The 25,186-nt window shown below is 44.1% G+C and overlaps 1 protein-coding gene across 1 annotated transcript in view; it reads right to left on the minus strand.

The window, feature by feature from the left end:
* The window catches only part of Slc17a8 (solute carrier family 17 member 8), a 45,267-nt gene extending 20,386 nt beyond the window's left edge, over window positions 1–24,881 (minus strand). Inside the window, exons 1-5 of the mRNA XM_052753074.1 lie at window positions 24,230–24,881; window positions 12,911–13,163; window positions 6,594–6,712; window positions 4,827–4,941; window positions 3,499–3,586 (exon numbers count right to left, since the gene is read on the minus strand). Coding sequence (XP_052609034.1) covers window positions 3,499–3,586; window positions 4,827–4,941; window positions 6,594–6,712; window positions 12,911–13,163; window positions 24,230–24,330 — 676 coding nt within the window. The 5' untranslated portion in view covers window positions 24,331–24,881. The remainder of the gene's footprint in view (window positions 1–3,498; window positions 3,587–4,826; window positions 4,942–6,593; window positions 6,713–12,910; window positions 13,164–24,229) is intronic.
* Window positions 24,882–25,186: the final 305 nt, after the last annotated feature.

Genomic DNA, 25,186 nt, shown 5'->3' on the forward strand with positions numbered 1-25,186 from the left:
AGTTTCCTCAACGCTAAAACGACGGGCTGTGACCCCATGTTTTCTAGTCTCTTCCAGCTCCACTATCCTTTAAGACTAAGAATGGATTAACCTCAAGCCTAAGTTTCTTTTTAATGACATTTCCCCTCAACTGTTCTCTGAAAGAAAGCCACACCTTAGCTGGGAAATATAATAAGGCCTGCAACCTTGACCAGGTATCCTTCCTTGAGTCGAACCATTTTTGAATCAGCCCTTTGAAGGCTATAAAGCCACTCCGAGAATGGGGAGCGGCTACTAGTCACTCTCATTTTTGCTGGCAAATCAAAATGAAAGGTCTTGCCAATCAACTGTCATTAAAAATAAGGCCAAGGGTCACACCACCCACAGCATGTGGGCAGTCCTCCATCTTCTGGGGTTGGTTGCAACTTTTGTCGGGTGGAGATACACTCTAGCAGTCAAGAGGATAGACAAGTAGACATCTCAGCCAGGCACTCTTTCAAACTAGACACAAAACAGGGACACGGACACTATCTCCCACCAAACTCCCAGGGGATAGTTTATGGCAACAATGATGATTTAAAGGAGATAAGGAGACAATAAAAAAGAGAATTAATGGGGCTAGAGATGGATCAGAGGTTAAGTGTATTGGCTATTCTTCCAGAGAACCCTGGTTCAATTTCTATTACCTGCATGGAAGCTCACAGCCATCTATAAGTCCAGTCTCAGGTAATCCATTGCCACCTTCTGGCCTCCACAGGTGCCAGGCATGCACGTGGCATATAAACATACGCACAGACAAAACATCCATACACATAACATAAATTATTTTCAAAAGAAAAATAAGGACACTCATATTAATAGAGAAGAAGTTTGATTTTTCTCCTTGGTAAAGAAGTTCAAATCAGCTTATCCTAGGAAAGACATGATAGCTTGAAAGAACTGGGTAGACAGGACAGGTTAAGGCCCCTGCCACCAAGCCTAAGGACCTGAGTTCAATCCCACATGGTAGAAGAAGAGAACATCTACATAGGCCCTGGCATGTGTACATACACATACGAGCACGCGCGCACACACACACACACACACACACACACACAAAAAAAAAAAAAAAACCACACACACACAAATATAAATAAATAATTTGAAAAACAAATCAGATTGCTGGGTGTGGTGGTGCACACCTTGTAATCACATCCCTAGGAAAGCAGAGGCAGGAGGGTTATGAGTTGGAGGCTAGAAGGCTGACCTGGGCTACACAGCTGAACCCTGTCTCAAAAAACCATCCACAGATCAAATTCCCACAGACAATTTGAACAGCTGCTAATGTACCAAACCATCCTCATAACTGAAAAAGCCAGCTGAACTAAGCAAGGAAATGCTAAGGAGGCTTAAAGAGAAACAAAATGAACAGCTTTCAGAATTCTTTAATTATGAATAAAAAAATCGGATATATGGGGTCATGCTGATAAAATAATGGCTCACAGAGGTGGTGAAGTGGGAATTCAGACATTTCACAAACCAACTCCACAAAGAAAGGGGCTTTAGTTCCTTTGGTGAAAAACCTAAAATCCAATGGTTACCCAGACTGTAGCAGTAACTGGCATTCAGTGACCCAATCTTTACTCGGTGGTTGAAAATGAACCCCAGGTCAACGGGAGGGTGGGATGTTTTGTATCCTTTTAGAATAAGAACCAGGGAACAGGGCTTGGTGATGCACCATGGGATCCCAGCACTCTGCAGATGGCCACAGAAAGATCAAGAATTCAAGGTCCGAAGGGACTGTGAAACTCTGCCTCAAAAAATGGAGCAGGACTGGGGGAGATGACGCAGAGGGCAAAGTACTTGCTGCACAAGCGTGAGGATCGGAATTCAACACCCCGCAAACCTTTGTAGAACTGGCATGGTGGTGAGCGCCTGTAATCCCAGGGTTCCTGCACCAAGATGGGAGGCAGAGGCAGGAGAGGCTGGAAGCCTGGAGTCCAGCTAGCCTGGCATGCGCAGTAACAAAAAACGACAAGAGACCCTCTCGCACACAAGGTGGAAGGTAAGACTGATACCAGAGGTTTCTGGAGCTGGGCAGGGAGGGGGGTAGACTTATGCACATGTACCATAGCATATGCTTGTGTGTGCGCACGCACATACACACACACACACACACACCACCACCACCTCAACCACCGCCACCACCCACCCTCATACATGCATACAAAAAATAAAGCCAGTAGTTAAGAGTCAAAAAACCCCGGGCTAGAAAGCTAGATCGCTCAGCAGTTAAAAGCACTCTCTTCTCTTGCAGAGGACCCAGGTTCATTGGGTTCCCACAGCACACGCATGGCTGCTAACAACAATCTTCAGTAACTCCACTTCCAGGGGATCCAGTGCCCCTCTTTGGCCCCCTCAGGCCCCGGGAACGCATGTGGTACACAGACATGTGCAGGCAAAACATTTATATAATAATATATTTTAACTCTTTTATAAAAGAGTCAAAAATTAATTAGAAGTAAAAGCAAACAAAAATGTTTACAAAACACTTCCTAAGAACACTTAAATAAAATTTATTCTAAACATAATAATTATAACAGTAGCTTTTTTCATAGTAAATGATTCTTTTTAAGGCTGAAACCAGTTTTGGAAAAACTTACTTACTTTCATAACCATCCTATAATGCAACAATAATGGTCTGTCTGTAGAAAAATAAGTCATACATACCTAAGTTCTAATCCTGACTGCCTGGCCATGTTGTAACTTCTGTGGACTAAGGTACTTTTGCCTTCCTGGACCCCTTCCTCTATAAAAATAAAGGCACTTTATAACTGTGCTGGTGGCTCTCATTTCTCTCGCTGGTCAGTACTGAGATAAACTCAACAGGATACTGACTCCTCCCAGCCATGCTTAGAAGAGAACCTTGGTGATATAAAGTTCAGAGACCCAAGAATTGAAGTCATGTCAATACTTGGGGACCTCTGGTCTGCTTTCAGGTAAGATGAATGGACTCCACTTCATTTTTTATCTGGAATACAATGCCCACAACTAAGTCTCTCAGTGACAATGTGTACATGACAGTTATGGGTAGTAAGGAAAGTTCCATATTGTGAACCAAGTGGTCTCAGCTCAGCTCCATGACTGAGGATCTTTGCAACCCCAAATAAGATATTGTATTTTTGTTTCATTATGAACGTGGGTTCAGAACTTGGTAATCCCATCTCTTCCACTTTAAAATATTTTATTATACTCTTATCTATTTATTTTACGTGCCTATGAGCGGCATACATAAGCCATGGCACAGGGTGGAGGTCAGAGGACAACCTATGGACTTGGAGTCTCTCCTCCTACCACTGAACTGAACATTCCAGGACCTGGGACAGCTCAGTGAGCTTTAGACCCAACACCAGCAACTATCTATCTTACCCATTCTGTTATGTGGGGAAAACAAGTTCTTTTGAAGATTCTGTGCAGACTTCTCAGTTACTTGAAGCCAAAAAGCCCTCCTAAACCAACTTATGATTCTAACATGCTTACCGCAAAAGGAAGTTGTGGCCAATCGGCTTCTCTCCAGGGGAGGCGCCCACTTACTCCACATCCCATGGCAGGCTGGGTAGGTCACACCCTGGCAGAAAGATTAAACATGGGATAATTGAATTTTATTCCAATTCCTTTCCGTGTTTAAAATGCAAATGCTGCTGCTTCACACAAGCTACAATATAAAAATACAATTTGTGTACATTGCCAAATACAAAGCCTATGTTCCTTTCAAGTATTAATGCTGAAATCTAATCCCCGGTGTGGTAGTGTTTGAATATGGACATTGAGAATAACACGGGCACAAAGGTGGAGGCCTCGTGAATAGCATTAGTGCCCTTACAGGAGAGACCCTGGCAGCACTTTTGCCCTCCCCCTGATGTGAGAACACAGAGATGACTATCAGTCTACGACCCAGGAAGCAGGCCCTCATCAGTCACTGAACATGTTGGCAACACAGAGCTGGGACTTCCCATGCTCCAGAACCATGAGAAATGAATGCCTGTTGTGTGTGGTGCTGTGTTACTGACCCCCAAACAGATTTTAATTAGTTAATTTTTTTTTAATTTAACTAAATTTGACTCATAACACCAATCCGGACATTCATAAATATAGTTCAAATACTAATGTGGTGGAAAGTCAGAGAGATGTCATATCTGTATTTCATGTTATTAAAGAGCACGGGTGTAGGAAGTGACTTCCACAGTCAGTCAGCTCACCTCCTCATTTCTGGGCACAGAATCTGAGGCTCGGATGCCTTAAGACCAGGTTTTAGCATTGGTCTTTGCAATTATGGATGTCGTATTCTTTCTGCCACATCAGTAGTTATCAAGGTGCAGCGCATGTCCTTCCAACAGGACTAAAGTGGTATTGGAGACTCAACAAACTAAATGTTTCTGTCTTTTCTTCTTATAGAGGGTGACTGGGGACTGAGCACGAGGCTTTGCACATGCCAGACAAGCATTCTATCACTAATATACCCTTAGCTACTTACTTATTTTGCAACAGGGCCTCCCTAAGTTCCCCGGGAAAGCTTGAAACTTGAGATCCTCCTGCCTCAGCCCCTTCAGTAACTGAGATTACAGGCCTGCACCACGGAGCCCGACTACATTCTTAATTACCGCTGGTACACATATATCCTATATGTGATGTTTTATGTCACAATGTAACCAGCACACCCAACATGTGGTTTCAAAGATGCAAAAAGGGAGTCCCACAGAGAACCTGAAAAACTGAGAAAAGGGGGTTTTCTTCAAGAGCTGAAAAATTCTAAAATACCGTGGTTTCTCTGGCAAGGCTGAAAACTGTAAAGAAAATGTGTCTCCTACCTCCACCAGACCCTGCAAAATCCTCACACACATGACACAGCCGTAATGTACCCTGGCTGCAGAAGGGATGAATATGTTCAGAGTTGATGTCAGGAAGATGGCAGCTCCAAAGACCCTAGGGGACCAAAGCACTGTATTATTGGACAGGATGACGGCGGATGCAGTACTTCCGTCAAACATCAGAAAACAGCTTAGAGGTTCGTGAACGGTCATGATGGAAATTAAGAGAAATTAATTCTGAGAAATAGACAGTATACTAGAAACTGCTGTGTCCCCAGCTAGCCCCTGGGCCACTTTGATTCTCAACTTCCAGTCCATGGACCATTTGTGGTCACATTCCTGGAAACACAGGAATGCCCAACTTGCATGAGGCCCTAGAAGGCCACAGGATGACTGTGCCAAGGCAAATTTCATGTAGACCTACATCCAACCCGGTTTCATCCAAGTGACCCTTCCTATTTGCGACTTCTGTGCGTTTGGGGCTGTGCCTCCTGCTTCCCACTCTGCTCTCCATGGACCAGAAGAGGATACTAACAATCCAGGAAAGAGCTGGAGACCTGTGACCGAGCTGTGAACTTGTCCACTCAGTATTTCCTGACAGCTACTTGCTCTCTCCACCTTACCAACACACACACACACACACACACACACACACACACACACACACACACACACACACGTGATATATATACATATATATCAATCATATTACAGCCCAGGATATATTTACATTCATACATTCGTGTAAAATGAGACCAGTTTTGGAAACTAATACTTAACTCTCATAGACAATATATTTAGATGTTTTATTGTCTTTCTATTCTTTAGTTATATTCTCTTCTGTTCTTCTCTTTTTCAAATAAAACTCCCATTGGTAAATCACTATCCTGATCTCACAACCATGTAAGTTGTGATTTCAGAGACTGAAAAGAAACTGCCTTACAAAATTTGATATACTTCATGAAGATGACTTATGCAATGTCTCATGATAAATATACTGGAAAGACCTGGATATTTGGTCCACTCTTTTTCTGGACCATGATTCCGTCTATGGCATCTCCCCAAGATGGACACACTCTTCACATGGAAACCATGTAGGGACAGGAAACTCACTTCCTTCATAGACGGTTCACTCTGTTCTGGAGGGACTGCACCCCATACCACTGCTGAAGCATTTAGAATGTCATGAGCATCTTGTGGTGTAAAGGCAAGTCCTCAGTGCTCACATGACAGCACTCCTGCTGTGCTGGTGACGTTAACATAAACACACGGAAGTACAGAACGCCACTGCTCCAAAACACAACTTAATCTACTGTTTCATTGCTCAGATGAGGAAACTCCCCCAGAAAAGGGTAGGAAGTGGTTCAGTAGAGATAATTCACTGATCCAGTGAGGGATCAAGAACGCTTCCCTTGACTCACAAATAATTATTCTTCTTACCACTTAATCACTTAGTGAGCTACAAGGTAAATTACATTGGGGGGGGGCAAGCAAACAAAAAACCAGTGCCATTTGGGATCAGTGTCTCTGAACTGTATCTGCCTTTATGGTTCCTGCTCTCCACTCTGCACCCCTACTCTGAGAACAAGCACAGAGACTTACTTAATAGAGGCACAAGGCCCCGTTATAGCCTAGGCAGTATTCATCGTGTCCACTATCCTTTTTTTTTTTTCCCAGAGCTGAGGAATGAACCCAGGGCCTTGCGCTTGCTAGACAAACGCTCAACCACTGAGCTAAATCCCCAACCCCGGTGTCTGCTATTCTTACCGGTTAGCAGCAAACTTGTTTGAAATGAAGCCACCAGGAATCTGTGTCACAATATAACCCCAGAAGAAAGATCCATGGATAAGGCCCACCGTCTCTGGGTCCCAGTTAAACTGCGCCGTCTGAAAACAAGAAGCAGACGCAGTTGTGTTTGCAAGGGACAACTGATACCATTTGTCACCATGTGACAGCATGTGGGGTCTTCCTTTTTGCGAGGATATTTCTGGAAGACGTCTTGACTGCTTGGGGTACAGCAGTGGGAATATGAAGCAAAGGGTCCCTGGTCTTACACATTTACCTTCTAGTGAGAGGGAAGAGATGCACAAATTTAAGTACCTACCCACACGTGTGTAAAATGTGACATACCAAATAGCCATGTGTGCTAAGGAGAAAATAAAACAGTTTGTGAAGGAAACAAGAAACACGTTCTGGAGTTACCATGTGATTTATTGGGTTGTTCAGATGCCAGTGGGCTGACAACCTAACAGTAACTACACTCTTAGATCTCTCAAGTCCTTTTATTCTTTTTGTCTTTTTAATATTTTTAAGAGCTACAGATGTATTTTAGTGGTTAAAGCACTCAATTTCCAAAAATGGAAAAAAAAAGTTATCATTGTATTGTCAAATGTATTTTGCTGGGGATGTAGGTCAGTGGTAAAGTAACTACCTTGCTGTGTGAGGCCCTAGATTTAATCCCCAGGATAAATAATAAACAAACAAATACTTCTTTTTGTCATTGTTTTAAGACAGGGTCTCATTATGTAACTCAGGATGGCCTCAAACTTGTGATCCCCCAGCCTCAGCCTCATGATTTCTGGGGTTGCAGATATGCACCACCATGCCTGGATGAGTCTCAATTCTACCGGCTGTTAACTGTCCATGACACTATCTCCTTGTCACACTTTTCTCGCTGAGCAGATGGTATTTCTGGTCTGTGAAAGGAATGATACCTATCAAAGAGCGGGGACTTGCTGAGAAGTAACTTTAAGCATCACTTAAGTCCCCCTGAATAATAAGGGCCAAATAAGAACTCGAACACTTTACTAAGACAAGCAAATGGCCAATAGCCATAAAGATAACCATTGGGAATTGGTAAATATCACTAATCTTCAGGGAAATACAATTATCTCATCATATTTGTTAGGATGGTTTATATATCCCCACACTGAGGTGTGTGTGTGTGTGTGTGTGTGTGTGTGTGTGTGTGTGTGTGTGTGGAGGCAAAGGAGAATTGGTGAGGATGTGAAGAAACCGGAATGTTCTGTGCTGCTGATGGGAATGTGGGATGGTGCAATCATTCATAAAACAGTATAGAATTTCCCCACAAACTTAAAAACCAAAATAAAAATGTGACTCAACATTTATGCTTTGGAGTATTTATCCAAAAGGTATCAGTACTCTCATGTTCACAATATCTGAGCTATGGAAACAATCTGGATACCCACTGACAAATAAATTTGAACCATGTGGCATGTGCTTTCAATGGAAAGAGGACATGATGTAATATTCAACAGCCTGGGTGGAACTGGAAGACGATGTCAAAGGAAATAAGCCAGACATATAAAGAGAAATCCTGGATGATTCCACCTACATGAAGTATCCGAAATAGCCAAATTAATAGAATTAAAGGGGGAATAGTGATTTTTCAGAGACCGGGGGTAGGGAAATGGAGAGTTATCAATCAATGGATAAAGTATTTCCCTCAAGCCAGTGAATAAGCTTTGGAGATCAACACTATACCTACAGTCAATGAGAATGCCTTGTACACTTAAATTTTTATCAAGAGGGCTGCTCTCATTTGGACCAGCTCACACAGGCCTACAGTCACAGCCACTGAGGAGGCTGAAGCAGGGGGATCAAGCTTAAGACCTACTTGGACTACAGAGTGAATTCAAGGCTAGCCTAGGCAACTTAGTGAGAACCTGTCTCCAGTGAAGAATAAAGTAATGGTGGGAACTATATATAGCTTAGAGGTTCTTTCTTAGTTCTTTCTCTACCCAAAAAGCCCTGCCACCTGAAAATGCAACTCTATTTGGAAACTAGGTCTTTGCAAGTCTGAAAAGGTTGAGGGTCTTGAAATGAGAGAGCCAGAGTTATCCAGCTGAACCCTTAATCTAAAGACAAGTGTCCTAAAAAGGGGGGAGACCGAGGGAAATGGGAGCCCAAAGAGAAGTCACATTGGGGAGGGGGCTCTGGAGATGAAGGCAGTGACGGGGTGATTCCGTCATATGCCCGGGTGCTCCTGCCACGGCCAGAGATGGCAGAGTCAAGGAGATACTCTCTGCAAGGGGTAAGAGAGACAGGAGCTCCTGCCAATCCTTTGACTTCCGACTTCTGGTCTCCCCACAACTATGAGAGAATAAATGTGTGTTGTTTTAAGATACCAAGTTGCGGTGATGATTGTCCTAGGAAGCTCACAGAGGTGCTTAATAGAAATAATCTTATTGATTTATTTTTTAAATTTATTTATTTATTATGTATACAGTGTTCTGCCTGCATATGTGCCTGTAGGCCAGAAGAGGGCACCAGACCTCATTACAGATGGTTGTGAGCCACCATGTGGTTGCTGGGAATTGAACTCAAGACCTTTAGAAGAGCAGCCAGTGCTCTTAACCGCTGAGCCATCTCTCCAGCCCATCTTATTGATTTATAAACAGTCCTTTTCATTCCATTACAATAAGGGCCGTGAGGGCTAGCAAAAGATCGCCAGGAGTGCTGTTTTGTGTTTCCCTGTTTACCCTCCTTCCGAGGGCGTTCTGTTTCCCTGGCCATAGGATACTTCCTTTCTGCCTGTGGCAGCTGATGGACACCAGAAGAGAGAGCCAAACCACGGGATCAAGGGTTCAGTTGTGGGGACAGAGAGAAGCCAGGTAAAAAAACAGGAGGTAGTCTGTGAGGAGACATGGGAAACTGGAGCAGACTGGGATAGGCAGTTGAGAGAGCCTGTGAGGCGCACAAGCTAGAGACCTTAGCAAAGAACTTTCCAGTTTTCCCCTGAGGCAAAACAGTCTACATCTCCCACGGTGGTTATGTTCTTCTCAAAAATTACCCAAAGATGCCTTTCCTCCCTTGGGAGAGGGCATGCTGAACCTCAGTTCCCGGCCCCCAAGATGGATCACCCACACCAGCTTCCACAGCCGACCTGCTTTCTGCACTTTACAGGATTCCTCTGGAGTCTTCTGCAATCCTCTCGTCAATCTGAGTCACTCTCACTGAGCTTCTAGTCTCTGTGACCAGCATTCCCTGACCAGGGCACAAGGACATCTTCTCCAAGGCCCAAGAGCTAATGAGCAATGAAGTCTGAAAGCGGCCCTGAGGAGAAGTCCATCACTGAAACCCTAAAGACTCCTGAGTAATGAGAAAGTTGCAAAGTTTCTCAGTCTCCAGTTGCTTTTTGCTCAACATATGCCAGAGACAGTAACTACGAATGCTTTAACTTATAAATTTTCGGGGAAGGAGTGCCAAGGGTTGAACCCAGGGCTTCACCTACACTAAGCACATGCTCTGCCTCTGAGCTGCGACATCACAGCAACTCACGACGGTAGACTAAAATGTCACTATCCACACATCAGCTAAATCATCCCATGTGACAATTGTAGAAAGCATGCCACGGACGTATTTGAAAGACTTAACCTGTTCACGGCGCTTACCCTGCCCCACAAATGAGGCTTCCAAAACTATCTGTGGAAAATACCTAAACACCGAAACAGAAACGCCAGCCATTTCTGACTGATACCTAACTTGTGCTGTGTGGACAAGAGAACAGCCTGCCATAAATTGATGTTGCTTGCTAGAGTGTGATCAATTGTTGTTGTTTGTTTGGGGTGCGGTTTTTATTCTCATTATTAAGGGGGTGGTTATTGTTTGGGGTCCTATGTGGGCACCAGATTTTTCCTTTTTTCCCTCTCTTTCATTGGTTTTGGGTTTTTTGTTTGTTTGTTTTGAAACAGGGTCTTGTTATATAACCTAGTTTGTCTTTGAACTCACTATTTAACTGAAGCTGGCCTTGAACTCAACCCTGTCCCCCTGCCTCAGTCTCCTGAGTACTTAGATTGTAGGCATAAGCCACCATGCCTAGTTCCTAAACTCCTGCTCTTGATGCCAGACAGAATGATATGAAGCGTATTTTAGATCTCGATCAGACCCTCTAGGCGACATCACAGAAACTGGAGGGCCCACGTGAGCATTGCTCCTTCATGTGATCAAAATGTCTTCTCTCTGCCCTAATTTCTCAGACTCTATTGACCCATTGGCTTTTCAGGTAACAGACGCAAACTGCATGCCGTTTGTGCTGCAGCAGGCAAGTTCTAATCAGCCAGCCTTGCTCTGAAAAGGCTGAAAGAATGCATGTGATACACATCTGAAATCCCACCAACAGTCCTTTTTTTAAATGCATTGAATGTTTCTCTCCCTTGTCTCACCTCCTCACTCCACCACCATCCCCCCAAATAAACAGGCTATCTTTTTCAGACAGACACAGATGAGGCATCAAAAGCAGACTAAAGCATCTCCATGGCGCTGCTTTGCTCTGGCAGAAAATCTCTGAGAAAGAAAGAGGAAAGTCTGCAGGCCGGCTAAAGACCTCTTTTTCACGAACTGACATCCAATTTCCCCAAGCCAGTCCTTGGCAGGAGACTGTTCTGGGTGATGCTAACAGATGTGACATCAAAGAGAAGACTGCCATGTTGTCAGCTGAGGAAACAGTACCTCCCATGTCCCTCCCTCAGAGTCACACAGCACTCAGAAACAGTCCAGGCTTCATGCTGCACAATGTCTTCTTACTACGAAACCATGTAAGCAACACATGGCTTCCCAGACACCAAAGTGGGAAACCCGGATCTCAGCATGCATCCAAACCAGACATCCAGAGAACCACCAGGTGTCTCTCCGAGAAGGGCCAGTCTCTACCACAGTCACTTCATGCCCGTGTTCAATTCAGTGAAGCAGGCAGTTACGGGGCTGTCTACAGGGACATTTATTCATGCTATAATTTATGAGGCCTACCTAGGTTAAAATAAAACTAGATTTATGTTTCTAGTATTCATTAAAAAAAATCAGTTTATTAAATAACATCGGTGCTTCAACACATCACCACCAGCCCGAGAACTTTTACCAGGCCTCTTTCCATTGGGCAGTAATCATTCTGAGATCTGTGGAGGAATCCAGTGTATCCGTGAACTCAGATGGGGAAAAGCCCAGGTTTTTTTTTTTTTTTTTTCCAAACTTAGTATATAATATTTTTATTAAGAGTTTGTTTTTATGAAAATATTTTGCAAAACAATTTCTTGATTTGTATAGTATCTGGGGTAAAACTTTGGAATAGAATGCTCTGGGATGAGTTGCTTTGGTTTGAGTTTCTAGAACATTCCATATCCCTGGAATTCCACGTAATGCAGCGAAGTTGCAGTCAAGTGTTCTAGTAAACCACAGAACAGTCAGTACTTTTATCTTCGCTACCTGCTGACTGAAATTTAGAATTTCTGAAAATATAAACACAAGTTAAAAACCTGGTAAAATCAGTCCCATTACTGTGTCCTGAGTGACAGCCAGAAACATGTTCAAATTATAGTATAGTTGTTGCCATGATCACAAAGTGCAGTTTATACTTCAATTAAAATTATAGCAATTTCGGAAACTTTGCTAGATTTTGCATTCAGATGTACTGGTAAGAAAGCCCATGATTCTATATCATAAATTTAAATATGTTCTTCTGCATTTTAATATAATCACCTCCCTTTATGATCCTTTGTCTACTATGCTAAGAATTTCAAACATTATCTTTGATCAAAGGTTCATCAGGTTGTTCACAGGATTCAAAGGGGTTTATAGCACAGAAAAGTGAGGGTCACATGTCTCAGTTCCTAACACACCATGATTCGTCTGTCTGTCTCCCTTATCCTTTACATACAGTGTTCCTTTTTCTTCAAACATCCTTCTTCCTACCCCACCAAATCTGTGTCTGGTTCTGCCATCACTTTCTCTGGAAAGTCACAACACCAAAATCTTGGTATGCTCACTCCTACAGGAGCCCAAGAATCTAGTGAGGCCATATTGACCTAGTAAGTGGCACACCAAATTGTCACATATACTTACATATGTCTCCTGGAGTCCAAGGTCCCTGTTGGTGTCATTAAGCATTCTTTCCCTGTCACCATGTCCAGGGCCCAGTATGAGGTTGTCACTCTATATGTTTGTTACATCAATTAATGAATTGCTGTCTTTGCTTTTACACAACTATCACACACACACACACACACACACACACACACACACACACACACACACACACACACACCCTCCTGCTTTAGCTCCATACTGACCTGAATTTCTGGTTTCCCATCCACATACACAGTGCTATTGTTGACCATTTCCACGATGGCCACTCCAAGGTTGCACCGAATCCCGAAGGAAATGCAGAATCCCAGCCCACTCATGATGGCGATGATGTACCGCTTGGGGATGCCACAGCAGCTGCAGTCACAGACTGGGAGACGTGGCCTGGATGTCTGCACGGGCCTTCCTTCTTCATCCAGCTCAATGTTATCTTCTTCTTCATTGGTCCCATCGATTTTTCTGCATCACACAAAGAATAGAGAGAGAATAAGAGCCAGTGTTCAAGGTGAGGGAGAATGCACAAAGTAAAAATAAAAATGGGGCCAAGGAACAAACGGAAGAACCCCACAGAAGTGTGCAGCTTGTATTTTAAAAGTTGTTACCATCATCGTTATTATTAAAGGAGAGAATAATGGCTAAAATGACTAATGTTCTGGATATTGCATTGGGCTTTCATGGCACCAAATCATCCAGACCTGCTGGGGTTGGCCGTGTGCCCCTGTCATCTCAGCATGGGGCAGTGGGGACAAGGGGGTCTCAAGTGCAAGCCTGAGGAACGTAGCAAGTCTGATTGCAGCCTGGACTGCAGAGTGAGGCCTTATAGAAAGAAGAAAAAAAAAAGTCTTTTACATTTCATTAAAACACAATGAGGTAGAGTACCCTTGTGGCATTTATAGAGGAGGAAATCTCACTTGAGGAGGCTTTCAAGCCCAGATTTCAAATTCTGTGTCCTTAACAATATGACACCATGAATTCCTGCTGAAAGAAAAATGGGACCACATGGCATGACCCAACCATTTGGGTCACAAAACCTTTATTTGAAGGTCACATAAACTTGTTAAGATGACATACAGAAAAAAAGCCACTTGCAGATTATTTTCACTGACTTCTATAGGCTCAAGGGATGGCATGTCCTTATAACTAATTACTGTGTTCTAAAGCAGTGGTTCTCAACCTGTGGGTTGTGACCGGTCACATATCAGATATTTATATTATGATTCATCACAGTAGCAAAATTACAGATATGAAGCATCAGTGAAAATAACTTTATGGTTGGGGGGGGGGGTCACACATGACATGAGGAACCATTTTAAAGGGCTGTAGCTTTAGGAAGGCTGAGAACCACCGGTCTAAAGCAATAAAAGTAATTGAGCAAACAACACTATCAATTATGAAAGGAGAGTTGTTTGCGAACTGAGGAGATGGTTCAGTTGGTAAAGTGTTTGCCATACAAGCACGAGGAGACAAGTGTGGGTCCCCAGCAGCCACATAAAAACCTAGACTCTCTAGAGCACGTCTGTAATCCCATTGCTGAGGTAGGAGGTAAAGGCAGCGTAGACAACCTGATGAGTTCCAGGTTCAGCAAAGACTCTACCTCAAAAATAAAGTGGAAGGCAGACAAGGAAGCTCAGAAGGGGAAAGTTCTCTCTCTCTCTCTCTCTCTCTCTCTCTCTCTCTCTCTCTCTCTCTCTCTCTCTCTCTTCTCCTCTCTCTAACAATGATATTTATAAACAAACACAATAAAGAATAAAGTGCATAGTTATTAAAGAAGACACTCAAAATCAACCTGACCTCCACTCTCGCGCACACACACACACACACACACACACACACACACACACACACACGTGGATACACACATACAACACAAGAAGAGCTATTTATAACCTGTGATGCTATAATCCTTCTGAGTGTGATTCTCAGTTTTCATCAATTAATATAAGTAGCTAATATAATTAGTAACAAAATAGTTAATTTCCCAAACAAAAGTTCCCTTTCCGCACTGATTCATACAGGAGATAATTTTCACAGCTTCTTTTGCTGAGATTCGAAGCACATATACGGAAGAAAAACAAACCATCCTTGGATTCAAATCAGCACAGCAGACATTTACTAGGCGCCTACTGCATGCCGGGGACTGTGCTGCTGGCGCAGAATAGCGATGAACGTGCCCTGTTCCTCACTCTCCTCCCGAATTTACGCTGGTAGGGAAGGAAGACACACACGTACGCAGTGATAGTCACTGGGTGACACACTGTAGTGTGATCTGAAGGTTTCCATAACCTGGCCCCCTCCCTTTCTGTCCACAGACAGCACATGGTCTGAATGCTCCCCAGACACCCCGACTCCCTCCTCAATTTCCCTCAACACGCATCTCCCATGTCTAGTCCTGTCTTACAGTCTACTTCCTGGAAGACCCCAACGAGTATGCGCATCCTCTTGTACATGGTACCTGCTAAGATATCCCTCCCAAGGAGCCACACAACAGTATGGAGGGCACGGAAGTAATTCAAATGGTCAAAAAGGGGTAAGGATCCCCAACGGAAAAAAGGGTGGTCTCTTTGAGTAGCAGGACCCAGAGCTGCCTGACCTGAAGCCACCTCCTTATAACACAGCCCAGGCATAGACTGGGTGTCTAGATCTAGGAGGACACTGAGCACTGGGCCGAGTCTCCCTTGTGAAAAGTGATAGCTGAGCCGCCACTTTAAGAGACCATAGAGTCAGAAGCAAATGTAGATCCTAGAGCGACAAATGTAGATCCTAGAGCGACCTCCTGATCTGTCTGTGAGTCATTTGCTCAGCCTGGATGGTGGTGGGAAGACATCAAACTGATGAGGATTTAATTTTTACCAAGTAAGGGCTAAAAATCAGATTGACTTGTTTCAAAAATATTTTTTAAAAAAATAGTGGGAAGGTGTAGCATAGTGAAAGAGTTCTTGCCTGGTATGCATAAAACTGTGGGTTTCGTTCTCCATGCTACCAAAAACAAAAGCATACCAATGATAAAGTTAAAAAATAAATTATACCAGGCCTAGTGAAACTTACCTTTAATCTCAGGACTCTGGAGACAGAGAGAGGTATATTTCAGTGAGTTCAAAGCCAGCCTGGGTCTACATAGTGAGTTCCTCAACAGCAAGAGCTACGTAGTATAACCCAGTCTCAGAAATAAAATAAATTACTGGGGTTTTGCTGTGTTTTGTTGTTGGTTTAGCTTGGTGTTTTTATATAGGCAAGCTCAAAGAGGAAGACTGAGAGACAAATCACCAGATAACCAGACAACCTACATGTGATGCCTCACCGTGTGACTTTAGGCAGGTACCTTGGCTATTATGAATCTCCCATTTCTTCTTCTGTATAATAAATATAATATGTTAGCCAGGCAGTGGTAGCCCATGCCTTTATTCCCAGCACTCAGGAGGCAGAGTCAGGAGGATCTCGATGAGTTTGAGGCCAGCCTGGTCTACAGAGCGAGATCCAGGACAGGCACCAAAATTACACAGAGAAATCCTGTCTCAAAAAAACATATATATATATATATATATATATATATATATATATATGTGTGTGTGTGTGTGTGTGTGTGTGTGTGTGTGTGTGTGTATGTGTATATATATGTATATGTATATATACACATATATATAATACACATATATATGTATGTATATAATATGTTACAGAACTGTTAGTATTTTACACTACAAAGGATAAGACATTACAGCCAGTAAAGGAGTAAACATTGACTAAATGAGAGGAGGTTCTGTGCCATCCTTAGTATTTCACATGTTGCTCTGGCTTCTGCTTCGTTCATTTTGTGCTAAGCACATTCTCTGCATCACCTGCCACTGTAAGGTTTTACAATCCTTTGTCTGAATGCTTGCTACATCAATTTAGAGAGTTTTTGCTTTCTTCCATATAGGAGGTGGAGAGTAAATATTCCACATCATGCATGTGTGCATGAATGAATGAAGACCTGCCCCACCTGGTGGGTTGTGAGCATGCAGAGGGCAGGAGTCATCTCCTTGTCTTTAGTTCCACAGTTCCTGGAGACAATGAATCCTCCTTCAACAGAGTGGAATTGGGGGTTAGCCCCCATCACTCCAGACTTGCAGCCCTTAGAGACACAGGATGAAAAATCTATTCATTCCTGCCCCCAAATAATCTCTATAGGAAGGATGGGGGTACATTTGGTCAAGAATAAGGAAAAACAAGAATTCCATTCTTAAGGAATAGAGGGTTTTAATTATCCATAATAGCTGTTTCCACCGCTCGGGTTTCTCTCCGTCTTTGCCTATGGTCCTTCTTTTAGATTAGAGAGTCTTCATTCTTCCCAGGAGGACAGCCAGCATTGTTGTTTCTCCAAATATAGAAAACTGCAGACGGGGCTGGGGCCCTTTATGCGCTAGGGAGGTTCCTTCCATTGTTCTCGTGTGCAATTGTCCAGTAAGCATCTAAGCCCTGGGGTCTGACTGCTCAAGATATTCTGACCAGCCTTCGAGCATTTTCAGAACAGTTAACTTGTCAGTGAGTCCAAATGTTCTGTGGAGTGTGAAGAAGGTTTTGCACTTGGGAGGAAATTGCTCAATATCAATCACACACACTGAGTAGAGCACACAGATCACTTAACGAGTGTTTAAATTCCACTCACTTACCAGTTTGGGGCAAGTATTTCTGGTGAGATCCCAAGTAAGAGAAGGGTAAGTCCTCTCAAGACTGTGTTGTGGACTAAAGGAATGTATACACACACACACACACACACACACACACACACACACACACGTGTATATATATAGTTATTGTTTGGATGTAAAATGTTCTCCGCAGGCTCATGTGCTCAAATACTTGATCCCTGGATGTCAGTGTTATCTGGGGAAGTTGAGGAACCTTTAGAAGGTCCAGTTGGAGTAAGAGACTCACCAAGTGGCCTAAATCTTGCAGTCTAGAACCCAGCCCTGCTTCCTGATCTACCCAGATGTGACCAAGCAGCCTCATACTCCGACCTCGACGGCTACAATCCACTCCGGCCACCATGCCTTCCCCACCATGTACCTTCAAGCCGGGAGCCAAAGAAGACCTCTCCTCCCTTTAAATTGCTTTTTGGAGGGTATTTGGTGACAGCGATAATCCAATCAGCAAGACGTATACTTTAAAAATAAAAGTTCACAGGTGCCTGGAAGGGGAGTGGCGGCCAGTGCCTTCAACTTCCTCTGTCTCAGGGAATAGCCAGCCACTCACTGAGCACATGGGAAAAACAAACAAACAACCAACAATAACAGTTCTGGGGCAAACATGTCTCTGCAAGAGGGCAAATAACACTGATTGGTAGGACAGCCAGGACAAAACGCCGCAGAAGGGGGACTTCAACAAGTGCATTTTGTCACAGCTCCGGAAGCTGCAGGTCCAAGGTTAAGGTTTGGGCCAGCCTGGTCTCTTCTGTGTCCCCTGCTTTGGCTTGCAGATGGACTCTTGCCCCTGGTGTCCTCACATGGCCTTTCCTCTACGCCTCCATGTCCCTTAAGTGTTTCTAAATGCCTCCTTATGAGGACACTGACATACTGGATTAGGATCCACCACACTATCCATCAGTTTCAGAGATTCTGAGGTCAGTCTATGCTGTTTTGTACTCTCTCTCTTTGCTGCCCCCTCTTCCCAACAGGGTTGCTGTTTCTGCCCCAGTGTGAGTGTTTGAAAACTTAGTCTCTGTGTGTCCTCGCTGCTTCTCATTCTAAGACCTTAGGCCACTGGTGACACGCCAACAGCTCTGCAGCCGTATCTGGCCACATCTGGCATGCATGGTGTGCATGTGTGCAGCTGGAGAGTATTTGTGGGATCTGGATTAACTGCCAGAGTTTAAAACTCATACATTGGTCTGGAGATAATGGAGTTTTGGTTTATTTTGAAAAATTTGAAGACCTAGAATTATTAAGTCCACACTCTCTCCTGGCTGCAAATGGGTCTCCCATGTGTTGCAGTCCCCACTGCTCCCTATTGCCATACTATATACTTGCAGGACACTTACAGCTAAAACTCAAAAGAAAAAAATATGTTTAGTATTTTTAACCCACGTCACTGTCAAAAGTAGAAAAATAAAAATCACATTTAGGAGCAGATAAATTCAGTAAACTAATGTTATCCACAGCTGCCCAGTGTCTTAACTGCCTCTTAAGATTCTGATCTTGCAGAGAAAACTGCTTTTCCTGGAGTCTCAGGTAGTCTCAGGAGGGGTGAAGAGGAGGAGGGAGGAGGAGGAAGGAGGGGGAAGAGAAGAGAGGAGGGGGAAGGTGAGGAGGAGGGAGGGGGAGGAGGAAGAGGAGGGGGAAGATGAGGAGGGGGAGGAGGGGAAGAAGAGGAAGGAAGGGGAGGGGAAGAAGGGGGAGGAGGGAGGAGGAGGGAACAAGAGGATGGCAGAGGCAGGAAGAATGACAAGGACAATAGTGGCTGTGCAATGGAGAAGGGGCCATGCTCTGTGGTCACTGCCAGAGGACTTGGAAGCAAATTATAATTGGTACCAACAGACAGGAAGAGGGAGTAGTGTTGTTCCATCTAGAACAACCTAGAGGCATGATATAGCACATTGTACACTGCTTTTCTTCTGCAGGTAGAGCACCCAGGCTTGGACCTGCTTCCCTCACTTCCAATCCACTTTATCAGTCTGTTGATTGCAATGGAGCGTGCTGCTGGATGGAAGTGGAGAGCGCTTCTGTGTGTTGATACATTAAGTACGTCTGTGTCCAAAATAAACATGGCCTGTGTGGGTTCTTTATGTATTGCACTTAAAAGAAGCATTTAAAGAATTTAGCTATTATACATATGCATTGGAGAATTTGGAAAAATGTTAAAAAAAAGAATCTTGAGACCAGAAAATAAAGCCAGGGACAGTGGCCTACGCCCTTAATAAGAAGCTACTCAAAAGACGGATGAGAGGACTGAGCCCAGGAGTTTGAGACTTGGCAATAACATAGGGAGATCTGGTGGGGTGCTGTGCAGGTCCTGTCCTATGAGCCTATGACCCCAGCTACTCAGAAAGCTGGTTTAATGTCAGCCTGGGCTATTGGCCTTGTCTCGGCGGCAGGGTAACAACAAACTTCCAGGACTAGCGCATAGCCCTAGAGTAGAGCACGTTTCACAGGAGCAAGGCCCTGAGTTCGTTTGCTGGGAAGAGAAGGAGGAGGAGGAAGGAGAGATCCGCCTGGCTCTGCCTCCCAAGTGCTGGGGTTAAAGGCATGAGTCACCGCCACCCGGCTCCTCCATCACATTTTCTTATGGACCAGCTGTCTTTCCATAAATTATAGCTCAGGCTCACCCAAACTCCTTGACTCACTCGGCTTTTAGAGAGCCCTGCCCCACAGAGGTAGACTAAAATGAAGCAAGAGGGACAGGGAAGTGGGTGGGGGAAGGGAGGTGAACTAGGATAGCTCTCCTGGGAACAGGGTGTGCGAAAGCTAGGACAGAAGTGCCAGAGAGCTACAGAGTACCCAGTGGACTGAAGTAGAATTTCTGGGGACACTGTGAGCTTTGGTGAAGTATGATCTGACATGGCTTAATAGAATCACCTGGTGTAGCCTAAGGTCATGCAGATAAAGGATGTCACAACAGTTGGGACCCAGGCTCACTTGATCTCAGAGCAACTTGAATACATAGTTCTTTGTTGATGGGACAGTAAGCCATGTGTAGCACATCTGTTTATTACACAAATGCAACACTAGCCGGCGTGAGGCCCTGGGTTCAATTCCCAGTATCCCCCTATGCGCATACACACACACACACGCACACGCACACGCACACACGCACACACACACATTCATACACATGTATACACATTCTCACACACACTCATACACATGCATACACATTCTCACACACACTCATACATACACTCACACATGCATGCACACGCATGCATACACACTCATACACACATACATTCTCACACACTCACATGCACTCACACACTCATACACACACATACACTCACACACACCCATTCACACACACTCATACTCACACATACTCATACACACTCATACATACACTCACACACACACACTGGTGATGTCGCAGAAGCAGAGTGTAGAATAATGGATGGCCATCAGAGGCTAGGAAGGGAGAAGAAAGAAAAGGGGCGTGGGAGAACAGCAAAGGAGGTGATCATAGTTGATAGTAACTTATTATCTATCTTGTAAAGTACAAGAGGCGTTCTCCTAATGCAAAGAATGCTGGATGCTTAAGGAGCTGGAAATGCTAAATTACCTTGATATGAAAATTACATTGTAGATGCATCAAATCATCATACAATATGAATATGCACAATTATTGTGTCAATTAAAAATAAAGTGGCAAGAAGAATTTGCCATAGAACTTCTGATCTGAAGCCCAGGCCGCACGCACTACCTGAAAGGTCTGTGCCCTCAGACAACTTACTCAACCTCTTGATTTCTTCATCTATAAAACGGAAGTGGTAGTAGTCTCCTTTTCGTGGGGCTTTTAATAGTATTAAATAAACGCCAGTGTCTGGAATATGGTATGCATTTGCCGTAATTATTATCTTTTTATAGATGAACCATCATGGGATGCCCTCATCATCGCTGAAGCTGAGCACATTTGCATGCCAATCTGGGGACATGCCTTCCAAGTCCAGGGCCTTCTGTGTCCACCAGACACTCCCAGGCTCCACTGTAAGAGCGGGCATCTTCGTTCAGTCCACACTTCTAAACTATTATTATGCCTTTGACTGAGCAATTGTTCAGCAGCTTCTTGACAGAAGCCATTCCCCGGGAAGAGCTAATGATGCCTGCCTGTAATCAACCTCATGCGTGAACTCTCAAAGGCTCCCCTGCTTGGCAGTCACTCCCCTAACCAGGAGGAGCAGTCCATGATTAAAAAAAACAAAACAAAAAAAAAAAAAAAACTCAAGAATTCCATTGAGATGGCACTCTCAGTCTTAAACATTATGACAGGACTGTGCCTATAACTCCCTTCCCCTGTGGAGTTAACAGCAGGGCTTCTACCTTCCCAACGCCCTTGTAAACAGAAAACCGCTCCTGCTTTGTTTTATTGTTCAGCTTAGATGCTATCACCTGCTTTTATGCGAAAAGGCGGAAATGTCCCCTGTATGCTGGACTCTTGGAAGGACACTCTGCAAACAATCACCTTATAGACTTGTGGCAGAGCTGGTCTGGATAATTCTGACGCAAAGACAGCTAGCAATCGCAGCTCAAGTTCTAATCTTCCCTCTTTGCCCTGCCAGCAATTTCCCCTAAGCCGCACTCCCCCCCCCCCCCCCCCCCGCCCCCGCCTGAATCTTGGGTTTGGCTTGTCTATTCTAAAGCCATCCCATATTATGTCAGCAATGACACTGTCCAGCATGTGTTTAGTGTGCTCTCTACCTAGCCTTGCGCTAGCTGTTCTATGGTACAGGGCTCCGGACAGACAGTTCTCAACCTGTGGGTCGCGCCCCCTGCCTCTGGGGTCGTATATCAGGTATTTACATTATGATTCATCACAGTGGTAAAATTACAGTTATGAAGCAGCAGTGAAATAATGTTATGGTTGGGGGTCGCCACAGCATGAAGAACTATGTTAAAGAGTCGCAGCGTTAGGAAGGTTGAGAACCACGGCCCCAGGTGCTGCTCAAAGAGCCTCAGACGCACAGTTCCATTTCCAGGTAAGGCTGTGTGACCTGGAAGTTCAGTTATGAACCTGAGCCAGCTGACTCGGTACACAAAGTTCTCTCCATGTGCATCATCCCGCCAAAGTGTAGAAACAGCTCGTAGGATAGACATTTCCTATTTTCAAAATAATGATACATTTTCAAAAAAAGCAATCAGAGGAAAGTTGCTTAAGATTAAATACGTTTATAATGAGATGGGAAACAAACACTCCTTCTTCTTATTGATGAAATCTAACGGATAATAATTGAGGGCAAAATCTGACCATACGTCACTCATGGGAAGAATGAAATCATGGGACCTCAGCTTAACTGAGGTTCAAAGTTACCATTTCTGATGACTCAGTACTTTGGGTCAAGTCTTCACCAACTCAGCAGAGGGTGTGGCTACAGAGGTGACCCTGGCCCAAAGTCAGCGTTTCATTCCTGACATTGCCAGATTTCTCTGCTAGCCCTTGGGTGAGCTCATTACACTGTGAGCTATCTTTGAACATTTAGAATGAAGTGAGGGCCACCACAATAAGATGCCACCTGGAGAGAGGGCAAGCAGAGGGACGAAACACTCGTTTAAAAACATTATAGTCGTTTTCTATATTTGTCTGGTTCCTGTGCTATCACTGAGACAAGTTTTCATCTGCACGTGATGCTCCGGCATCTCAGAGGGAAGCCTTTCTGTTTTTAATTACTAAAGGAAGAAAGTTGCTAAGTCCATCCTCTTCTGGGAGGAACCCTGATCCGGAGTAACACAGTTAAAACTCAGCACCAAGAGGAACATATGGTGTAAAATACAAGAGATGGGAAGAATCTCAGACACCATCCAGATTACCCACAAGTGATCTTTTTAAGCACTAAAGCTTTGACATTTATGTTTAAAAAAAAAAAAGTAAAAGAAGAAGCCAAAACACATTTTTCACATGAGGATTAGAAATAATTATTCAAACACACACTATATATATATATATATATATATACATTCACATTTCCTATATTGAGAAATAACACAATCATGTTACTGTGCACATAAGGACTACTGATTAATTCATCCACAAAACCTGAGAAGACATTTACTATTATCTAAAAAAAAATGAACAAATTAAAATGTGACACCAATTCATTCATACATGGCAAACTCTCCTGCTATTAGGAATATATTTTACATTAAAATATTTATTTGGGGCACAGACTAAAATCGCTTTGAAATCACTCACAGTCTTTACATTTTCCCGCTGCCCCTACATACAGTTTCGTGTCCAATGTTTGAAGTTACCATCTTCAAACTACCATGCAACCACTCTCCTTTCTGAGAATGATATTATGAAGAGCCATTTTATATATTTTTGTGTTGTATATTTTGTGTTTAAAGCCAAAAGGAAAAAAAAAACTACTGCAAAAAAAAAAATTGACTATCAGAGTGAACATCTCAAGTTATTTCAGCTCAAAGCACAACTATATCATTACTATTGAGTTAACATGAAATACTGCCTCCAAAAATTCTTTTTGATTTGATGACAAGCATAGCATGTATAATGATACCACCAGCTGTGAGTACTAGTCTTAACAGGTAAACAGAGTGCTTGACTTGGTGTTTTCCTAACTTGAGCTAACAACACTCCCACCCCCATCCTGGTGTTGGGGATTGAACCCCGGGACTTGAGCATGCTAGGCAAAACCCAGTACTTTCTGATGCATCTTTTTGTGTCCAAGCATAAATTTGGCTCTAGAAGAAACCCCAGAAACCATCTAATCTGACCCACCCCCTTCCCATTAAAATGCGGCTTTATAAACACAACGCAAAATATCTCAGATGGTGGCAATCTGAGGGCACTCAGAAATGAGCCTCAAGTTTGAGTTCAGAGTTTACCTTCGTAAGATCCCCAGCGAATCTCCCACTGCATTCTTCACGCCTTCCTTCCCAGGTTTCAGAATTTTTTCTTTGAAGGTATCAAATGCTTTAAATGGCATTTTGAATCGGGGTGAGGGGCACCTCTGAGCCCTCCGCAGGCGGCCTCAGGAGCTGTAGTCCTCTCTCATCTCCAGCTCAGGGGCATTGTGTTTGCCCTTGAGAAACACTCCAAATTCAGTTCTCATGGGGGGAAACTACTTGAAATCAGAAAGAAGGGGAAGCCCAGCCCAGGTGTTCCAAGAAGAGAGAAAACCCTCTCCTCTTGCTCCAGAATAAACAAGGCTGGGGCGGGGAAGTGGGGGTGGGGGGGCTGGGGGGGTTGCTAGTTAGGAATCCAGCCCCTTGCAAAAGCTACAGGCTGAACAGCCAGCAGCCTGTGGCCGCTGTCTTGGGCAGCCACACTCAGACTGAGCCCAGCCCGTCTCCCTGGCAGCAGCTGAAGAAGCTGAAATGTGCTCCGGTGCACATGGGGTCCTGAGACCAGCAGCAGCAGCAGCAGCCTCGGAGGCCAGCTCCAGCCCCTCCTGCCTCCCTCAGCTTGCTGCGGCTGCTGTCAGCTTCTTGCCCAGAGTGATGCTGTAGAAACCAGCACAACACCTGCCCCTTTATTAATGGGCTGTCAGCCAGGGCAGGAGCCCAGAGTGAAGTTTATGAAACATTTACAAGCCCTCTCCTTTTCTGAGGTCCAGTCCCCACACACAGGCTCTCAGCCACCACTTCATGCCTTTTATTCCCTTCAGGGTAGCCGGAAGGCAGCTTTGCAGCGGCGGCACAAGCTTGGATGTTGTTCAAGGAACGCTGCACTTTAGGCTCAGTGCATACCCCAGGCCACAGCGTCTAGGAGGGGTGATGCACAGATAGATGCCTTTAGGACTAAACACGGACACCTGAGTTTGTCCCACGGCCTGCTCTGAC

This window comes from Peromyscus californicus, unplaced genomic scaffold, assembly GCF_007827085.1.
Source record: "Peromyscus californicus insignis strain IS unplaced genomic scaffold, ASM782708v3 Scaffold_24__1_contigs__length_46423439, whole genome shotgun sequence".
NCBI classification, from domain to species: Eukaryota; Metazoa; Chordata; class Mammalia; order Rodentia; family Cricetidae; genus Peromyscus; species Peromyscus californicus.